Raw genomic sequence first — 20,555 nt, forward strand, 5'->3', positions numbered from 1 at the left:
AGAGTGAAAGACATAAAGACAGTTCTGTCATTTTAATTATTTATTAGGATTACACTTGAAGGTGACAGCATTTCATGGTATTTCACTTTGGATGGAGCTGTGGCATCATCAGCAACCTCTTGTAAGCCTTTAAAATCAGTTAATGGCTCCACATTTGGTCCTGTGTCCACTTGGTTTTGTCTAGAACTGCAGCACTGAAGGAGCCGAGGAGCTAAAATATAGTGGCGGAGAGCTTCGGCATCTTCGCTTCAGGTGGTTTGAAACTGGACCATTTTTGATGCGAAGAAAAACAGCAGGGTTAAGACATTCTTGTTTCCGTTCAGTATTATTATTATGACATCACGTAGACTGTCAGTTCCAGCTCGACCTCCAACACCACCACCATAAAATAAGGTCATCTCTGGTTCATGAGGGCCTGGTACTCCCTCTGGTGGTTGAAAAGTTGCAGGAACACTTTGTACTTTTTCTCATAGAAGCTGAAAAAGAGTGTGAAATGCATAATAATAATAATAATAATGAACACAAGCCTTGTGCACAGTAATGTAGAGTAGTGTTTTAAAGTTTGTGAACCCTTTTAGATTTCTTTCAGAAAGTCTTAAACCTAGATAAAGGCAACCCTATTTACAAATTAGTACAAAGGTCACTCTTTAAGTGATCCACTTCCTGTTCAGCTTCAGTTTGCGTATGCATACCTTGACTGATTTTTGCTGTAGACTTTGCAAGTACAATTCAGAATTTATAGCTTCATTGGTTGATGATGGTACAAGGTACCGGTCCAGAGGCAGCAAAGCGGGCCCAAATCATGATACTGCCACCATGTTTCACAGATGGGATAAGGTTCTTATGCTGAAATACTGTGTTTGGTCGTAACTTCTCATTCAAGCCAAGTGTTTTACTCATCTGTGCAATCCACATAGCTTTGCTCAAACAGCAGCACTGTTCTCTTTTTGGGGAGTAGTGGTTTCCTCGTTGAAACTTCAGTTTGAGCTCCCTGTGGTTACACATCTTTCTCTTGGTGTGATATTTGTTATTTTGCTTGAGTCCAGAATTTTTACAAATATTTTTTTAACCTATTCTCAGGATCTGACTTCACTTTAGGGAAGATTTAAAAAACTTTGAATAAGACAGGGCCTCACAGACTCATGGGATTGTCATCACCTGAATTTACAGTCATCTAGTATGTGAAGTATATGTTTATGGCCTTATATGAATAACAAAACAAAAGGAATAAATGAATTATAAATCGGGTCATATCAAAAAGGTGAGCTGTTGAAGATGTGTTTCTCATCTGAAACTGTTGATATACTGCATTCTTATGAATTTTTATGAACTTTTAATCCATTTATCTTTACACACAATACACTATTCTCGCCAACTTTTTCAACTTTTACATTTTTCTGTCTCACCTCTGGAGCTCATGGTCAGGCTGAACAACTTTCCCCACTTTAGCCATTTTCCCCATGGCTTCCTGAAACATCAACGGCAACGAAAAATGTCATACAATAGCTCACACATTCAGTTTCACAGCAGCCGTGACCTAGTTATAAAATGAACACAAGCCAAGTGCAGTGGTTGAGCTAACCGCTAACACCTAACTTCATGCCTAATGCAGTGCAGGGCCTCCGTGCTGTTTAATGTCTAAAGCTACAAAATCCAGCCATTTGACTGTGTGCAGCTGAGGGGATCAGACATAACAACTGCCTGCTGCATTAATGGCTGAAAATGGGTTGACAGGTGCAGCCTAATCCAAACAATATCGTCTTATTTTTAGTCTATCTGGCTTAAAGGCTTCCCATTCTCTTGCTCTGGTACTGAGAAACCAAGGGATGATACGCTGACCCATCCAAAGCTGAATCCACACTTTACATCTAACACAATGTGCATAAATCTTCTTTCGGTGACAGAAGCAAAGTGAGTTTTAGTTCCACCCAGCAGGTGGAAGCAAAGAGTCAGCGATAATAGAATCTCAGCTGTATGTGTTTGATGCAGCCTTCAACGCTTTTTAAGGTCAGTTTTGGGGTAGAAAATCAGAAGACTGTGAAGATGAAGACGCAGAACTTCCAAATATATTGTAAAATAAACACATTTTAAAAGGGAGCTCCACCAGTTTTACCCGTGAAGTTCAGTTTGCTCATCATGCGAAGTACGGCTCAGCCTGTGAGGACCGTATTATGTCTTCCTTGGCTGTAGAGGGAGCGTTCTCAGATGAAGAAAAAGACGAATGATGTCATCTGGGTTTTTTTTTTTTTGCATTTGGATTGGGATTTAAATTATTTAACAGCACGTCCCTGTTATAAAGTGCAGTGTTAGAGCTGGTAAAAAAGAGGCCACTGATGAAAGAAGCTGTGCAGCTGTATTATGGAAGGTGAGGGCACGACAGGCTGACAAAGTATCAAAGACATCTTAAACTTAATTCATTATTTCAATTGAATAATTTGGAGCAATGTAATTTTTTTTACATATGTGTGAAGCCACATTTAAAACTGAATCTTTGAAAACATCAAATGTGACTTTTGTAAAAGGACAGATTGTATTAACTTTTACCAATGGATTTTTGCTTTGCTCCTGTTTTTTTTAAATACTGTATGTGTCTCTGTGTCACTGCACCTGTATTGTGCTGTAGTCTTGTGATGCACGTGCACCCAGGACTGCTGCTCCGATTAACACAGCCTCCATCTGGTCTGGCAACACTACAGGCAATCCTGAAAGGGATAATATTAGAAAAAGATTAATTATCCTCCTTGTACACATTGTGTTTGACTAGTGTTAGTTTAATGACACTGTTTATGTATATGTGGACATAGAATATGTAACATTTTGTCTTGTGGGTGGGGACAGTTTCTTAAATAATGAATCATTTACCATAATAGGACTGTCGTAGTCTATAATTAATATTTAATACCTGTAGCGTTGGCGTGAATTTGTACAAACAGGGGGTTTTTGCTCAACCCTCCACACAGGAAGAGTGTTCTGATGTCATGTCCGGCTTCTTTCATAGCCTCCAGAATATGCAGTGTACCAAGCTGAAACCAGAGAAAATTAGGTTACAAGTGAACAAATAGAACCTTCATTTGTACTCTCACATAAGAGGATGTCGGATTGAGGCACAAAGGAAGTCAGCTGAAATTATGAAACAAATAAAAGTCCAGACTCACAGCAAGGGCTTGTACAGTGGCTAAATAGAGCACTGCCAAGTCATCCAGGGTTTGAGAGAGTGACAGCCCGATCACCTGCAAAAACAGTAATGAGTCAACATCACACATACAAAATGTCCTAATCCTGTGTAATAGCACATAACAGAGGAGAAAAATTAGTGAATGCAAAGCTGTCACTGAGGCTCTGGTATCTCAGATCATCAGTCATTCAGACGAAACAATGTTCACCAGCATTTAGCTCTCTTGTTTCCTGCTTCCTGGAGTTGCAGCTATGGCCCCAACAACAATAATCAACTCTCCGAACGCAGAAATCTTCTCAGTGGCCTAGCTCCTCGAATGTTAACTATGACCATTTCATCTCTGTAAGCCACCTAGTGTGGTAAAATAAGTACACCTATGTCATAAAATAAGTTGTGTCAAGCATTGGCAGCCAGTTCCCTCACCATGCCCTTCAGTGTGGGATCAGCCAGGGGTGATCTGTTCCCGTGGAAGTCTGGCCACACGTGAAGACTGGATCCCAGCAGGTCCACAGCAGAACAGGAGTTAGCCATTGCACTCAGGTGGCTGTTTAAGTAGCTGTAGATGTTCTCACCTGTAAAGGGAAGTCTGGGATATAGAAAATATTTTCCCTTGTTAAGTCAGGTGAAGCAGAGCTATGATTCACAAATACTAACTAATGGTGTTATGGACAACATGCATCAAATAATACTACTTAACATCCACAAAGAGTCCAGCTGTGCAGAACTTACAACCTTACTGTGCTTCTAATCTTAATAAACTTCATCATACTGCACATTAGCTGAATAGGGATGATAGAGTTGGTCCAATGGGTTTAGAGGAAGTACAACAAAAAAAAACATCATCAGCTGACCTGTGCCGTGCCTGTTCCTGGAGCTGGGTGTAGGCGGCGTGGCCCTTCACCATGTGGTCAATCTGAGGGAGGAACAGAGAAGTCACAGGAAGAATCACACACGATACATCTCACAGAGAAAGATCTTGTGAGCCAAAAACAGCTGACTATTTAAATCACTGATTAATTTAGCCGTTGATTTCATTTTATTAATATTTGAGCTGTAAAACTACTTGAGCTCAATGTAGTGTTATAAAATAACACACACACATATAACACACACACACACACACACACACATATATATATATATATATATATATATACATATATATATATATATATATATATATATATATATATACACACACCTTCTTTTTTTATCTGTGGTACTTTGGTGGAGACTTTGAGAATGCTTAATATACTCAGTTTTATCAAGAACACTAACACAAAGAAATCTATTCATCTCCTTATACTGTACATAGGAGGTAAGTAGTTAACTTGCATATGGATTTCTGTTCCTGTGCAGCATAAAGAGAGTCAGTAAAAAGGCCTGTATGAAGTTAGTTAATAACGGACTGACCAGCCGTCCTGTAGCACTCTGTCCTCCCTCATTGAGCCACAGGCCAGGCACCATGGCAGACAGACAGGGACCCCACACTCCTGGCACAAATAGAGGCTGCTCACTGATCTGATGCACATAAGGGTGGAAATCTTGAGTTAGCACTGTACATCATACTAACAATGATTTTACATCGCTAATGATTTTACATCGCTGATTGATCCAATAAAATTGGACAAATCAGATGCAGTCCTCATCTGAATAATGGTTCTATTTTATTATTTGTCAGACAGTGTTATCCAAAGGGACTTACAGGGTAAGCTAAAACAATAAGGTAAAGCAGGGTCTTGCCTAAGGAGGCCACAGCCGGGATTCAAACCCCAGTCTCCAGCATGGAAGGTGGCAATCTTACCACTACACTATCCAGCCGCTTATCAGACAACTAATCGCAGACATGCATATTAGCATTAGCTGAGTTGTACGTCACCTCTGAGCAGTTAAGACTGTTAAGACAAAGAGGCTGCAAATATACCATTAGTTATTGAGGGTGTACCATTATTCATGCGGTGACATTCTCAGAAAAGCATGCAGAAAGTGCCCAGCAGAGTATTGTGGATATTTATGCATGTCCATGTTTTTAATAGCACAATATAACTTCCACTGAAGTGTCACTCAGCGAGTGAACTGAAGCTGTAAATCACTTACTGCCATGTGACAGGTTGATGTCCCACAGATCATTGCCATGCGTGAGGTGATTGGCTGGTCCTCACAAGGCAAGTGAAAGCCTTTTACATCAGCACCTATCACACCTGCAATGAAATGAGTGGAATTACTAATTCAATATTGAATGTTAATCCTATTAAGTTCATATCAGAATATTTGCTCTGCCGGGAAAAAACTCCTGCACATATTGTCACTTTTTTTTTCTTTTTACATATAGTTGCAAAGCTCCTGTAAAAGCCCTGTCGAGAACACAATGATCTGCAGATCAAAAGCTTTAGGTCCTTTTGAAGTGAGTCCCTAACCTTCACATGGGATTCAGCGGAGACACTAACTGCAGGAAAAATGTTTGTCAAGCTGGTTTGAATTTATGGCGGAAAGTTCATCTACGTGCACGGGCCACAGGGGAGTATATCACTGTGGCATGTAGGACAACTAAAAAACTGCAGAGAGCTTTAACCTCTGACTGATACAACAATGTGTGATTGGCAGAGGTCACAGCCAGATGTCAGGGGCCAGAGTTCACGAGTAGTTTAACTTGTAGAAATCCTAACCAGATGGTTAGGATGGTCTGGATTCCTGAACCAAAGACAAGGTCTATTGCTGTACCGAGGCCGACAAAGTACTCATAGGTATTGTACACTGCAGCATTATTTAGTAACTGCTCAAACCAGGACAGCTGTTATTTGTGTATTATTTCGTGGCTTGGAGCATCCTGGTGGGACAACAGTCCGAAACACACAGGCTAGGTGTGTGCAGATGTGTGTGTGTTTATGAGATGCAAATTATAGCACTTTATTCTGAAAATGAGCCTTCTAACTCCACTGTCAGATCGAACTTTACCATGTGTTGTGTCCTTTAGTTTTTAGTGATTAACTATGATTAGATTTTACACTTAAAACAAAAATAATCATCCATTCAGTAATTATCCAATGGATGGCTCTCACTTCTTTGCTTAGTTAAATCCAGTTGGTGACTTGGTGAATTTATACTACCCAGACGACGTGTGTGTTTGTGAAACAGAGAAAAAAGGTGGAACTTGCTAAATACCTAACATAACTCATAAAACAGAGAATACATATATCTATGTATGTGACAGTGTATCCATGACAACAGTGGACTGTTTTTGTATATGACAATAATTGAGTGTCTGTTATAACAGTAATTGTAGTTGAGTGTGTGATACCTAAGCCTCCAGCATGAGCATCAATAAGTGAAGCGCCAACTGCAGTTCCTGGTTTCAAACCCAAATCAGACGCTGCTTCCTGGGTGAGGCCATCTCCCAGCGGGCTCCCTGGAGGACATGTTGCACTGCCTGGATGACAGAGAACAGCAGGGCTTTAACAATACATAAAGAAGCTTTGTGCTGATAGTGTGATTATTGGAACCACTTAAGATTACAGCACTGAAATAAATGATTATTATTATGTCTAAAAGAAAATCAAATGAACAAAATAGGATGTTACCTATTTTGGAAAAGTTATTCTCCAGCAGATCCTCCAACCCAATGCTAGTCCAGAAGCTGGCATCCCATCCTTCTGGAGGACAATATGTCCATTTACACACTAGAGTGCATAAAGACCTATAGAGGAATGCAGAATAGTAGTATGTCATGGTTCCCAATATGGTCTATTAATATAAACATGCTTTTTAATATATTTTTAAGAGCATTTTAATTTAAATTTTAGTGATGTGATGATTGGACATTTATTAGAATTACTACTGCTACACAGGACAACCCCCTTCCTTTTGTTTAAGCAGATATTTGTAAGAAGTATAATGTTTCAGGAGGACAGCACTTCAACAACAGCTTATTAATACCAACAATACTCTGAAGGTCACTGAACTTTTCTTATCCTCCCTGGAATATTTCTATGAGACACACATTACACATTCATATTACACACACAAACACAATAAATGACTCAGAGATTAAAAGGCTAAATAATCTACTGCAGTTACAATGACATTGTCCAACATTATCCTCACCTTGTCAAACAGCCTGTTGCTTTCCAAGACAGGAAGTCTGGCAGGTCAAAAAAGTGAGCAGCTTTGTTCCAGCAGCTTTCTTTTAGGTTCTGATGAAGAAGGAAGTGTGCTAATAAAACCTCTAAACAGTGCGTAATAACAACAACAATGTACTGACTGGTCAGAGCTGAACCATGAAGCTCTTTTGCAGAACATGTTTGGACGAATATGTCTCACAAAAAAAAAAAACTGGTGAGGCTAAAATAACATCTGGTACATACTGACCACCCAGCACACACAGCGACAATAAAAAGATCCACAGATCGGTGGCTGGGTGGTGACCTTGCTCACCTCTCACCTCTTTGAGCCAGAGCAGCTTAGGGGGCTGCATCTCTGGAGACATGACCCCTCCCACCCTGCTCAGGACCTGGTGGCCGGTGTTGGTTATACGAGCGGCCTGCTCTGCAGCTCGATGGTCCATCCACATCACCACGTTCCTCTGTCTGTCACCTAGAGCATTGATTAAGGTTAAGTATAAATTGGTATATCAGGCGATGATGAACAAAGCTGCCATCATTTGTAATATCCTGGCAGCACATAATCAGCATCTGCATCCTGACCTTTGGGTCCACTGTGCTAAAGTGAAAAAAACAAGACTTAATTTCTACCAGCACCAGACAAGGACGGACTCTGTAACTGTGCTGTGGCTGAGCCTGACCTGTGACCTCACAGAAGCATCATAATAGATAGTATAAAAACACAACTAATCAACTCTTCCTCCCCCATCAGATGGACTTAGGTGTATCTAAATGATACTTTGCAAAGTGTTCAGGTCAGGTCATTCACTCACCATCCTGAGTGACTGGCACAGGCTGGAGGTTTTGGTCCAAAACCACTAAGGAGCAGGTGGCATCAAAGCCCACCCCCCGAACCTGGTTCCTCTTCACACCTTGGGTAACTTTCTGGAACACATGTACAGCAAAGTCTGACAAATCACACTCATCCTGTGCTCTTAGTTATGTAATGGCTGTGGAAGGTCAGTTTTAATACTGCACAGGTGTGTGGCAACTGAAAGTGCATCAAAGTTGGCAGATATATTGCAATAGTTCGATCAAACTAATGGAAAAATCTTCGAAAGACTAGTTTACAATATACTGGAAATAGCAAAAAGTAACAAATAAAATGATTGGCCAAATGTAGGGGATCATTGGTAAAATAATGACCAAGAAAAAAAGAAAATTGTTGAGCAGTTGAAATATTAACTAAAAATAATGGATCCATGGTTCAAAGGTCCAGCTGCTGATAGTAAACTTCACCAATCCAACCTAAACAACGACCATTTAAATTTATGAAATATATAATGTCCACTCTCTCAATTTGAGAGATAGACGTGTGATTTTTTTAGACTTCTTGTCTTATAGGGATGTTGAGGTGTTTAAAAAAAAAAAAAAAAAGCTTTAACTGAACCACTACTGTACCTTAACAACTGTGCAACACTTCTCCCAGATCTCAGTGGAGGACTGGACGTAGTGGTCACACTGGGGCTCCCAGATGCTGATGGGCTCCTCTGCGGTGCTCTTCAGCAGGCCCTCTCTGGTCACCAGTGCAGCCCGGACACTGGCTGTGCCAACGTCCACTCCAACATAATAGACCTCTGCCATGAGGGGAAGAGCTGAATGTGGAGTAGGGGGGGGAACAGGAGAGATGCAGGGTCTGATTACTGAACAGATTACACAGTCAGTGTCAGCTTTTAATATACTGTCTCAAAACAAATGGATATCAACGCGTGTATATCGTTCATACACTTTTAAGAAACCATGTGATTTATATCCAGCGGAATCACACACTGAAGTCATTCATAGTGCTCGACTAAGAAAAAGACCACCAATGACCGAATAACGATCGCCACAGAGTCATGTGCATTTAAAACAGACACAGATATTAACCAGCGACGTTTGTGCAACAACCAGTGCAACACAGCCGAACTTACCGCGGGTCAAAATCTTATTTCACCGCAGAAAACATCATCTGAGAGTTTCTGCAAATCGCACTTTGAGCTGCACGCAGTGCTTGAGACGGAAAGCAAAAGCGGCCAAAAAGGGCAAAGTCGCAATTTTCAGCTCTGAGTTGTATCAAGTCCGATGAACCGAAACAAGACAACTGATCACAATTAATAAATAAATAATACATTTTTTTAGTAATTCCAGATTTTATAAACACTACTTTGTCAGGGAAATGAATGTAGATGTAGCGAGACCGTAGCAGACATTAGAGAGAGAGAGAGAGCTGTCAAGTGGTGGAAAGTAAAGACCTCATGTACTTAAGTATAGTTTTAAGGGATTTCTTCTTTACTTCATACGTATTTTAGGTACTTTTTACTCTGAATATATTACATAGGCCTACCTTTCAACCTTTCCAGCAGTAAAGCAATTCAAATAATAATAATAATATAATTATTAGACATCATTTCACAACATGTGATCAATAAAGCAGTTTATTAGATGGAAAAACTCCATAATTAATATACGTAAAGGTCAGCACCCATATAATCTAGCAATAGCATATTAATTAATGTAAAATAAGCCTACACAAAGGTACCACTACAGAAGAAGTTATGCTAACTCTAAATCAACATCAACTAACTATAACAAAGAAGTGTCTTTTATTGGCTTACCTATACATTGTGGTCTAAAACCAGGATCCAGTTAGTAACTAATTACTTTAATAACGCAGTATCCCATTTAATTCCATTACATAGTCACTGTGTGCACAATGCTGGGCCCAAGGACTGACACAACCAATAAATATGAAGGCTTCCCTAATGTTATTATTGTGCTGACATGTGTCATGGTAAAAAGTTTGTTAGAAACAAATCTACAAGAAAAATGTTTTGCATGCATTAATTTGTCAAAAAAATCTGATCTGATCTTAATCTAAGTCAAGAATATTAACAAATACAATGTGCCTAAAATAATAACACAAAAAATTCTGATCTTTCATGTCTTTATTGAGAACAACCACAAAAACCTCATAGTGACAGTGGAAAAAGTATGTGAACCATTTGAATTATTACCTCAAAAACCTAACTGGAGTCAGGTGTTAGCATACCTGGAGCCTTGTTAAGAAAATTAGTTTGGAGGTGTGGACTAGAGCTACTTTGACTGACAAAAAAAACTCAAAACAAGAAGAATCAGCTTATGTGAACTATGCCTCGCCAAAGGAGCTTACAGGGGCTCTACAATCAAGAATTATTGATTTTCATAATTACAAAATTTTAAAAGGTTCACCTACTTTTTCTTTCCACTGTATCTATTACATCCATCCATTATTCTAACCACTTCTCCTATTAAGGATTGCGGGAGCACCGGAGCCTACTCCAGCTGTAATTGGGCAGGATGGCATGGGCAGGTTGCCAGTCCATCACACAGCTGACATACAGGGGCAGACAAAACAGGATACAAACACCTATAGGCAAATAAAATTCACAAGTTAACTTAAATGCATGTCTTTGGACTGTAGGATGAAGTCAGTGTACCTGGAGAGAACCCACACAGACACGGGGAGAACAATCAAACTCCACACAGAAAGACACCTGGTGGATTTGAAGCCAGGTCCTTCTAGCTGTGAGGCAACAGTGCTAACAGTGCTTTGTTGCCTGGTCTACTTCATTTTAACCTCAATAACAAGCTAGTGTGTTAAAGCACAGGTTGTGATTCATTGCAACGCATTCATCCCCCTCATCATTTTCTTCTACGGTGTTTTTTTTCTTAGAGAAGACAAACAGCTGTCTAAAGGAAGCGCTGCTGGCTGTGATCATTGTGTTTGGACCAGGAATAATCAGCACAGATAGAGTACAGAAAGAAAAAAAAAAAAACTCCAAACAGCACGACAGGAAGAAACAGATGGTCTTCAACAAACACTGGAAGGACAGTGTTTGAAATCTCATCCGTCTCTTTCACTGTTCTGTATGTCTTGGTGTGTGTATCCCTCTGGACCACGCCTGAAGGTAATCAAAACTGTACTTAGTTTATCCACACATTAATTTACAGTGTTCCTCTGTGTTTTGTTTTCATAAAGAGAGTAAAAAAAACACAGGGGTGTGTTTCCATGGACCCTGGACTCTCCCACTTCAGCTGAAAAGCAGGCCCATTGGGAGGCCGGCAGGACCAGCTCCTGATTAGAAAACTGCATGCAGTGGAAACAGCTGGACCGGGCAGGGAGGAGGAAAGTGCTGTTATCTGAAGGCGACCCGGTCGGGCAAGCAGAGTGGAAAAGCTGACAGAGAAACAGGAAGCACAGCCAGGACACAGCAGTAGTTTGATAGAAAAAAAAAAACTCCACGGTGGGTCTTAACACACAGGTGTACAGAGAGAGAGCCAAGTGGTAGAGTTAGTTACTGTTACATGAGAAGCCGCTCTGCTATGTTAGAAGACGGGATAGGGGATGGAAGAAAGCCGAGGCCGCGTTTGCCTTCGTTAGCTCCATGGTATCAGACACAAAAGCTTTTAATGCATTCCAGTGCTGGATTTCTACTTCAGGGTGTCAAATACTTCCAAATGGGTGTTGCTCGACTGTGTTGTGAGGACAACATATCATCTCAAGAGGTTTGACCTCAGGCAGCTCTGCTTCTCCCAGGCTGTCTGGGGCTGTTAACTTATTTATAGTTGGCTTGAGGAGAACATGTTGAATAATACAATGGGGGAGGCCAGACAGACCGCACTGCAGCTGTGCAGCAGCTTCAGTCATTAGTGCAACTTCACTTTTGCATATAAGACCTATAAAAGTAAACATACCGTGGCAAGACAAAGTATGTGAACCTTTTGGAATTTCATGGTTTTCTGGATTAATTTTTCATAAAATGTGATCTGATCTTCATCTAAGTCAAGAGTATAATGTCATATAATGGGCCTAAAGTAATAACACAAAAGGAATTCTAATGTTTTATATCTTTATTGAGAACAACCACAAAAACCTAAAACAAAGCCGGAAATGGTTGGAAAGTGTTGTCAAAGACTTTAGAAACTAACTAGTCTACAGTTAGGCAACAATGAACAAATGGAGACACTTTGGGACTGTAGCTACTCTACCAACAAGTGGGCATCCCATAAGAGCACAACAAACACTCATTAATGAAGTAAAGAAGAAGACTGATGAAACTATATTGAACTATTTGGTAAGAACACACAGCATTACATTTGGCATATAAAGGGCACTTCATATTTTGAAACATCCCAACCGTAAAGTATGGTGGAGGAAACATCATGATGGCCAGCTTGCAGTGAGTGGGGGGAAGATGAATTCCCAAGTGTATCAAAATATTAGAATAATGTGAGAATGTCTGTACGTCACTTGAAACTCGGGTGATGCAGCAGAACATTAACCCAAAACACACAACAGAATGGCTTCAGAAAAACAAAACCAGTAATTAATTCCAAGGGTTCACATATTACATTTTATGGTTGTTCTCAATAAAGACATAAAAGATCTGAATTTTTCTTGCCACTGTTCATTATACATTGGAGAGTCATTATGCTGGTTTGGCACTGAGGTTTAACAGAGGAAATCTTATATCATGAATAGTTTATAAGTTACAGCAACGTTTTTAATCATGACACATTTGCCCAATTAACAATAACTGCAATGATAAATCTTTTAAATGTCTCAGCACAATACATTTTCTTCTATTTCTAATGGTCTCTGAATACAGTAAGTTAAAGATTATCTTCTTTAAACTATACTATGAGCTGACTGGTTGTTTAGGATGCTAAACCAACGATGCTGATCGTATATAGCTGGGCTGCTATATAGCAATGCACAAAGGAAAGGACATGGACTTGTTACACGTCTATGTTATACCCTGTACATTATAAGTAATGAATGAAACAGAAAAGTGCATCTAAGATACAGTATGACATCATCAGTGTGAGAAAAACAGTACAGACAGCTGGTTCTGAATTATATGACAAATTAGAAAGAAATATGGATTATAAATGAAAACAAAAGTATATTTCATTAAGATTTGTTGAACAACTACATGAAATTTCCATTCTGAGCAAATGTAAGAAAGAGACAGACAAATAGTCCATCTAATATAATTAATTAATTCATCTTAGGGTCCAGCCCTAATATATTTCAAAATGGATCAATTGCACTTTATTGTGCAAGGCAGACCGCAAGCTTGTTTTGTTGTTATATTTCTTCATTTCCTGCTATATGGCTGTTTTTAGCACCTACCTGATTCTAAGAAAATACATCCTGATTTAGCTGTCAGGACCCACGTTTTCATCTGTAACTACATTTACTGTATCTAACTGATGATTTTTTTATATTTTACAATGAGGTGTCACCTCATCTTGAATGCCTCTTTTCAATCTGTCAAACTTCACATTGTGATGGCAGCATGTTCCTTATCAAAACCATCCTTTAAGAAATCTGACTATAAACCTATGAAACTTAAAATGTTAAAAATGTTATTTGAATAACAGATCATGTGCTGCGTCCTTTACTTTAAGATGGGTAACGAATAATTGAGCGGGTAACTAAATATTCAAAAACACTACGTAATCCCAGAGTACATTGCTCCACTGTCTGCATTACCTAATCCCATAAGCCATCGCGGGGGGCGGGGAAATGGCTAGTTGTCAGAGCAACTTGCATGTCATTAGACGTACCCCGCCCACCAAATCCTCTCCAGCCAATCAGGGGCCGTAGAAATGACATCATTGTTATTTTCTGTAGAGCTGCAGCTTAGAGGTGGATAAAGTTCGTCTCCACGTTGGAAGTGATAGAAAGTATTATCCCTATTCAGGCAGTGTTTGTAGTTTTGGGGACAGGGGAAAACGTCAACGAGGATGCTCGAGGTGTCAAAACACTGAGGATCGGCGGCGGGACGGCGACGTTTGTTTGGCGATCGCACGGTTCACGAGAGAAAAGTTTTGTCTGGACCCAAAGTTGTCAAGTGAGTTGAACTTCAACAATAGGCGGCCTCTGTCACAAGACAGTTGAGAGAGGGAGTCGCTGGATCTATGTACACGGTTGAGTGTGGACTTTTACTAAATAAGAGAAGAAGACGTCGAGTTGATACGAACTTTATGTCCAGAAAAATGGAAGCGACGTTTTACGACGAAGCTGTGACTGCCTCCAACTCTCAGCATGTCGGGACGAGCGTGTGTGGGTTCAACCCCAAAACCCTCAAACAAACCATGACCCTGAATCTAAACGACCCGAAAAACTTCAAACCCCAGCTGGGCGCCAAGGCTCTGGACATCCTGACGTCCCCTGATGTCGGGTTACTGAAGCTGGCCTCGCCTGAACTGGAGAGACTGATCATCCAGTCCTGCAGCGGGCTGACGACTCCCACCCCGACCCAGTTCGTCTGTCCCAAGAACATCACGGATGAGCAGGAGGGCTTTGCTGAAGGGTTTGTGAGGGCACTTGCTGAGCTCCACTATCAGCAGCAGATACCACCCGTCCACCCTGACGCACACACCGGCGCGGCCAACAGCATGGCCCCCGGATCTGCTGCGTCGGAGAGCGGCGGGATTCCCTACAGCTGCTCGGTGCCCACGGAGCCTCCGGAGTACACAAACCTAGGCACTTTTAGCCGGACTGTGGGCTCTGCGTCTCCACTTGCCAGCGAGAGGCACCCATCTGCAAGTTACCCAGGCCCACCGCAGCCGTCCCACATGGACCACCAGCTGCCCGCAGCTCGGCCCTCACGGCTACACTCCCTCAAAGAGGAGCCACAAACGGTGCCCGAGATGTCCGGCGACACTCCGCCGCTGTCTCCCATCGACATGGAGACCCAGGAGCGCATCAAAGCCGAGAGGAAGCGCATGAGGAACCGAGTGGCTGCGTCCAAGTGCCGGAAAAGGAAGCTGGAGAGGATCTCCCGACTCGAGGAGAGGGTCAAAAACCTGAAGAGCCAAAACACGGAGCTGGTTTCTTCTGCCAACGTCCTCCGGGACGAGCTGGCTCTGCTCAAGCAAAAGGTCATGGACCACGTTAACAGCGGGTGCCAGCTCATCTTGACGCAGCAGCTCCAAGCTTACTAGACTGCTAAGGGGGGGGGGGAAGAAACGCCGAGGGACGCTTTCTGGGGACCAAATGCAGCTTTAGTTGGCATGTTCAGCCTTGCAGGGAAGCCCTGAGTCTGTTTTTAATGTTTGTTTCCATCTAATGAACCACTCAGGCTGATGGTGACCGACTTGATACTTGTCTGATGAATTAGTGCAGAGGCCACCAAACTTATTGCACAGACTCACGGCTCAGAGGGAACATTTGCTCTAAACGGCCCTGCTGTGACTTGTTACACCACTTGATTTTCTGGCAATTCTGTTTATATTTTTTTTATTTCCATTCTACAAAACTGCAATATCCAAATTGTATTCAGCCATGCCAGGGTAATACGGAAAAGGTCTGTAAGTTGCCATACAGGCTCAGTTGATTATGGCCCACACACACACACACACACACACACACAGTCTTCCATCCTGACAGAGGGACTGTCAGAGCTTTTGTGGGATCAAATTGCAAATGGACAGAGACACAGTGAGCCACACTTACCCTGCAGATCTCCCGCTATCAGGTAAATAGACTTGAGTCAAGCACTGATCCCACCAGCGACTACATGTACAGAGAAACACTAACAAAACAGTCACACCTTTGCGTAAAGACTCTTATGGGTGTGTGTGTTGCGTTTACTGACAAAACCTGCCTTACTTTCTTAACCCTTATGTTCATACAACTTTGTGATAATAGGTATAACTAACGTTAGACCTAAAAAATATTACTTTGTAATAATATTTGTACGCTGTATTTTGAGCACTTGGACTGTAAATATGATGAAAATAAAAATGTTGGACACGCTTACATGTGTGTGTGAGTGCTTTTGTGTGTAGCGACTAATAGATCAGATAACTGGACCCAGTCTTTTGAAGAGGCATTTGTTGTTGAAGGAACTGCGGCAGACGGGACATTGAGTCACCAGTGTAGTGCGAGGTGCTCGTAATGGTTAGCGAGCCTGCACGACCTCCCATTGGACAGCGAGGTGTCGGAAGTGAGTCGAAGGCTGCCAAATATGGCTAGAGGTCCTGAGTGCGCACTGGGACGGGTGTGTGTGTGTGTGTGTGTGAATCACCGTCCTCCCACTTACAGCTCCTTGAAGAAATCTATCAAGCAAAGGCAGATCTGTTTACACGCTCTGGGAGTGAGCAGGAGCACAGAGGAAATGGTTTCATGTAAGAGATGTAGAAAAGAACATTTATTGCCTGAATTACTGTCTAATATAAATTACAAATAAGCATTATGTAGAAAAAGATACTACTTTGTACACATTTTCACCTGTACTGTATGCTGCACACATACGTGGCAAACGGATATTGGAATACACTGAGACACACTCCATCACTGAAGGACACCAGTACACTTTAACAGGTTCGTGAGAGGAGGGAGCTGTGCCGTCGGATTTTCACACAGGTGACTGAACGCTGTCTAAGAATTCATTTGACATCTCTGTTGCCACATTATAATGGGATCCTTTCTAACTTATTGGTGTGTTAGATGACCTTACATACTCCATATCATAGTTAGGCCCCCAACTCCAACCTGACATGAGGTTGAATCAGTCATTAAATCAAAACACCTGCGTGGGATGTACAGAGCCAGTAAGGCTGTTTAAATAACTTTAATCTGTCCTATGTGCAGTATGTCATGACTTGACTGAACACAATGCTGCATGATTAGATATGGGCTGTTCTGTTTTCTAGCAGGGTGTTTTTTTTAATCAACAGCTGTGGTGCATATCTGACAACATGAACAAAAATGAACTGCTGGAAACGTAGCCATGATGAAGTATATGAGGACTTCTTAACAAAACACACACACATATATTCCAAAATTGGGCTGTTTGCAAATCACAACACTTTAAATATTTCACCACCAAATAGGTTTCTTAATACATAACAGAAGTTTCAAATGTTGGTTGATATGTAGCCAAAATGATTGGACAAAAATAAAGCAGCTACAGTATGGTGCTAATCTGCCAGGTATCGGCAGTTGGCTGGAGCTTACTGCCCACTCTATGTCCCCTGTCCAAACTTTTCTCTTTCATCTTGCTCCACTCCTCCCCTATTATTTCTGTGCAACACGGATGTGATTTTCCAAGTCCCATAGGGTTCCGGCTTTTTTGGACAGACTATCCTCCATCCATTTCTTTTTGTGTTTGACTCCTGATTTTCAGTCCTATGTCAGAGGTTCTCAGCTGACAATCACGCCCTCTTTCGCAGTGAGACGCTGCCGGTGAACGTGGTCCTGTTCTAGTTCTTCATGGCTGGGGTGCCAGAGCCGTGACAGGATGCGCTCCATGTTGAGGGCATACATAGTGTGGGAAGGCATCACGCCATGGTGAACCTATTTCAGATCAACGTAACAACAGATATCAAATCATATGCGCTTATGTTAAGCAGCAGTTTCACTGGTCCAAGCAAGTATGACCAAAAGAGACTACTAGAAATAAAACCATGTGAGTTTTAAGTTATTTTATTTTTACCTGTAAAGCCTCTAGGAGATCAAACATGCTGATTGGTGGGAGGGGTGCGGGAAGACTGTCAGAAGAACAAGCCAGTAAGTGAACAGCTTGTTGCTCAGCTTCATCAGGTGACACTTGAGGTGGTGGGCCAGCAGGGAGAGAAGCACTGGGAGGGGGACTGGAAAAAAACCCAACTAATCAATAGATTAAAAAAAAATATCAGCAATACTAAATATAGTCATCCTTAATAGCAAAGAACTAGACAGAAATAAAAAATATCTCATTCAAAAGAGAGTGGCAACAAAAATGTACGTCTACATTAAATGTTTTATCTTCCATAAGAGCTAACTGTTACCATTCTGTAACGCTGTTGTAAGCAGCAAGGCTGTTTTTCAGATAAGGCTGCGGCGTGACATCACTGCCAAAGGCATAGGGGAAATGACCGTCCCGTAACCGATATGCCTTCCTCCGGGTGATTACAGCGGTCAGGACATCTTTCAAGTGGTGCTAAAATAAATAAGAGCAAGATAATCAAGCTTTGCTCAGTGTCTTGTACAAACACAGCTGTAACTCATACTTAACCAGAGATGTGTGCATTTGTGAAATCACTTATTCATATTATACATATTAAAGGACACAAGGATGGTCCAGTACTGTGGATGGTACATAGTAGTAAATCATTAACATAGTACTGGAACATATAATGATGAGAACAACCAAACAAGTGACTGGCCACACAAAACTCCCGGTTGTCAAATCCCTCCCATCGCACACGATCATTTGTTTACAACTGTCTGCACTCTCTTGGAGTTTCTACAAACCTCAATGGCATAGACCATAGCGCTGACGGCATCTTCTGTGATGTTATCCAGGCCCAGCTCAAAGGCTGTCACCATCATGCGGGCCTCCAGCTGGCCTCGTGTAGGGAGCAGCAGAGTATGAGCGCTGAGACGCACCTCCTCTTCCTCACCTCCAACTTCACGGGGACTGAATGGCTGGGCACCACTCAGAGGGTTCTGAGGCTGGAAACGATGCTGAAGACACAAATAAGACATACAAATGTACACGTGACACAAACAGCATCCAGCCTGGTTCAAGCAAACAGTGACTGATTAAATGATTAAAACCATAAAAAACACCATGGTATAAGTTTAAGTAAATTGTTCATTTGATACCACTTACATCAAACTTCTGCCTAGAAGAACATTTCTTCTTTCCTTTTGGTTTCCCAGGCTTTGAAGCAGAACCCCCTTGCCATTGTAAAGGCCCTGCGCCCTCTAGTGGACAGATAATATATTAAAACTGGATGCATCAAAGAAACTGATTTGCCTTAAATTATCTTAAACTTTAAATATTAAAAGTATCTTTTGGCTCTTAACAATGAATCATCAACATTATATGTCCTTTAATTTGGTAATCATACATTTATGATAACTTGATGAGAAGGCCATAAAAGACAATGTATACTTAAGTCTTACTAAAACAAATAAAGTAACATCAAATACAAATATCTAAATAAAATTACAATAGATTATTGATTTTATAGCAAGTTTGAATAAAATAGACACTTAGCCTTATCGCAAACGCATGCACACTTTCATACCAATTTAATTATCTGCAACATCCTACCTGGTGTGGAAACAATGATCTGGCAGCGTGTGAGAATGGCCAGGAGGAAATCATTGTGGACATGTACTGCAGAGGAATGAGGAGGAAAATACATAAGAACCACATTTTACAAACAGCATTCCTACTAAAACTACATTTGTTTTTCTGTCCTTCTTACCATTCTCCTGAGCCAACAGACGACGTGCCTCAATGTCAAACTCTTCCTTGCTGATCTTCTGTTTGAACCATAGTTTCAGGTTTGCCCAATAACTGATAATGAAGAATAAAACAGGAAATGTCAACACATGACTAACATTATCTACTTCAAATGTTACAATGCATTTTACAGCATTTACTTTATTCAATCCTATGTATGTTATCATTTCTTTATGAACAGTTAACAGTCAATAAACAGCTAATAAGAATAAGGTTTCCTGGTTTTCTTCTTCTTATCTTATTTTGATTTTTTTTTTTCACGTCAACTCAAATATACATCAAACTACATTGAGCAGGTAAGTTGAACCGTTAAAGTTAAATATTTTAGTTTCAACTTAAGTCAAAGCAGATTCGGACGAAGCCCAAAGGCTCGTTTGTATAAATCAAAATAAGAACTTATAATAAAGAGTGAATATCTGAAGAAATAGCTCGTTAACTACTATTGAAATGCTGCAAACATCTGCAGCAAGTAGCAAGAAGCTACTAAATGCTCACAGTTAGCCAATGGCTAAATGACTTTGTATTACCGCGGAAAATCCACAATACAGTTAAAAATGAAGGTCGTAAAAAAGAAAACAGTTGTGTTCATAAATTTACTCACTGCTTAACGTTATCCCCAATTGCATCAGTTAAGTTTTTCTTTGCAATCTCAAGCTCGCTAGCATGAGCCGCCATCGTCCATAAACGCTACGGATACGTCATCATCCGGCGACAGCAAGTCCCCTCCTCCTTCTTCGTCTGAGTTTATTGTGGTAAGTAAAGATTCATTAGCACAATGAAAACACGATGATACTACTTAACATGTAAAGTTGTCACGAATGTCACCAATCAGTACGCTATTTGTAATATATTTATTATACACAAAAGATAAAGTAGTAGTTATTTTGCTGACAATGATCGTTTTATAATTTTTTTTTTAATGTAGGCTATAACCTAAAATATCATCAT

The 20,555-nt window shown here is 40.9% G+C and overlaps 3 protein-coding genes across 3 annotated transcripts; 1 reads left to right on the top strand and 2 right to left on the bottom strand.

The window, feature by feature from the left end:
- Nucleotides 1-27: 27 nt before the first annotated feature.
- fggy (FGGY carbohydrate kinase domain containing) lies at nucleotides 28-9,334 on the bottom strand. Its single transcript, XM_026373594.2, has 16 exons — nucleotides 9,246-9,334; nucleotides 8,734-8,927; nucleotides 8,106-8,217; nucleotides 7,614-7,765; nucleotides 7,277-7,365; nucleotides 6,754-6,869; nucleotides 6,474-6,602; nucleotides 5,273-5,376; nucleotides 4,589-4,696; nucleotides 4,027-4,088; nucleotides 3,599-3,761; nucleotides 3,156-3,230; nucleotides 2,903-3,023; nucleotides 2,608-2,702; nucleotides 1,407-1,468; nucleotides 28-476 (listed from the first exon to the last, which is right to left on the bottom strand). Exons 2-16 carry the CDS (start codon nucleotides 8,914-8,916, stop codon nucleotides 395-397), a joined length of 1,653 nt encoding a protein of 550 aa, XP_026229379.1. The 5' UTR covers nucleotides 8,917-8,927; nucleotides 9,246-9,334; the 3' UTR covers nucleotides 28-394.
- Nucleotides 9,335-14,002: 4,668 nt separating this feature from the next.
- On the top strand, nucleotides 14,003-16,126 carry LOC113172447 (transcription factor AP-1). Its single transcript, XM_026375417.1, has one exon. The coding sequence runs from the start codon at nucleotides 14,281-14,283 to the stop codon at nucleotides 15,307-15,309; it is 1,029 nt and encodes a 342-aa protein (XP_026231202.1). The 5' UTR covers nucleotides 14,003-14,280; the 3' UTR covers nucleotides 15,310-16,126.
- Nucleotides 16,127-16,522: 396 nt separating this feature from the next.
- On the bottom strand, nucleotides 16,523-20,315 carry tada1 (transcriptional adaptor 1). The gene is made up of 8 exons (XM_026373676.1): nucleotides 20,209-20,315; nucleotides 19,570-19,661; nucleotides 19,413-19,478; nucleotides 18,966-19,060; nucleotides 18,605-18,817; nucleotides 18,139-18,290; nucleotides 17,805-17,961; nucleotides 16,523-17,665 (listed from the first exon to the last, which is right to left on the bottom strand). The coding sequence occupies exons 1-8, from the start codon at nucleotides 20,280-20,282 to the stop codon at nucleotides 17,513-17,515; spliced, it is 1,002 nt and encodes a 333-aa protein (XP_026229461.1). The 5' UTR covers nucleotides 20,283-20,315; the 3' UTR covers nucleotides 16,523-17,512.
- Between the last annotated feature and the right edge of the window lie 240 nt (nucleotides 20,316-20,555).

The sequence above is a fragment of the Anabas testudineus genome, chromosome 17, assembly GCF_900324465.2.
Source record: "Anabas testudineus chromosome 17, fAnaTes1.2, whole genome shotgun sequence".
Classification (NCBI taxonomy): domain Eukaryota; kingdom Metazoa; phylum Chordata; class Actinopteri; order Anabantiformes; family Anabantidae; genus Anabas; species Anabas testudineus.

Coding starts and splice junctions, on each gene's coding strand:
- fggy (XM_026373594.2), bottom strand. CDS start 8,916: ATGGCAGAGGTCTATTATGTTGGAGTGGACGTTGGCACAGCCAGTGTC. Junction 8,218..8,733: donor AGTGTTGCACAGTTGTTAAG/GTACAGTAGTGG, acceptor CATGTGTTCCAG/AAAGTTACCCAAGGTGTGAA. Junction 1,469..2,607: donor AAGACTACAGCACAATACAG/GTGCAGTGACAC, acceptor TTGATGTTTCAG/GAAGCCATGGGGAAAATGGC.
- LOC113172447 (XM_026375417.1), top strand. CDS start 14,281: ATGTACACGGTTGAGTGTGGACTTTTACTAAATAAGAGAAGAAGACGT.
- tada1 (XM_026373676.1), bottom strand. CDS start 20,282: ATGGCGGCTCATGCTAGCGAGCTTGAGATTGCAAAGAAAAACTTAACT. Junction 19,061..19,412: donor GATCATTGTTTCCACACCAG/GTAGGATGTTGC, acceptor TCTGTCCACTAG/AGGGCGCAGGGCCTTTACAA. Junction 17,666..17,804: donor ATCTCCTAGAGGCTTTACAG/GTAAAAATAAAA, acceptor GATCTGAAATAG/GTTCACCATGGCGTGATGCC.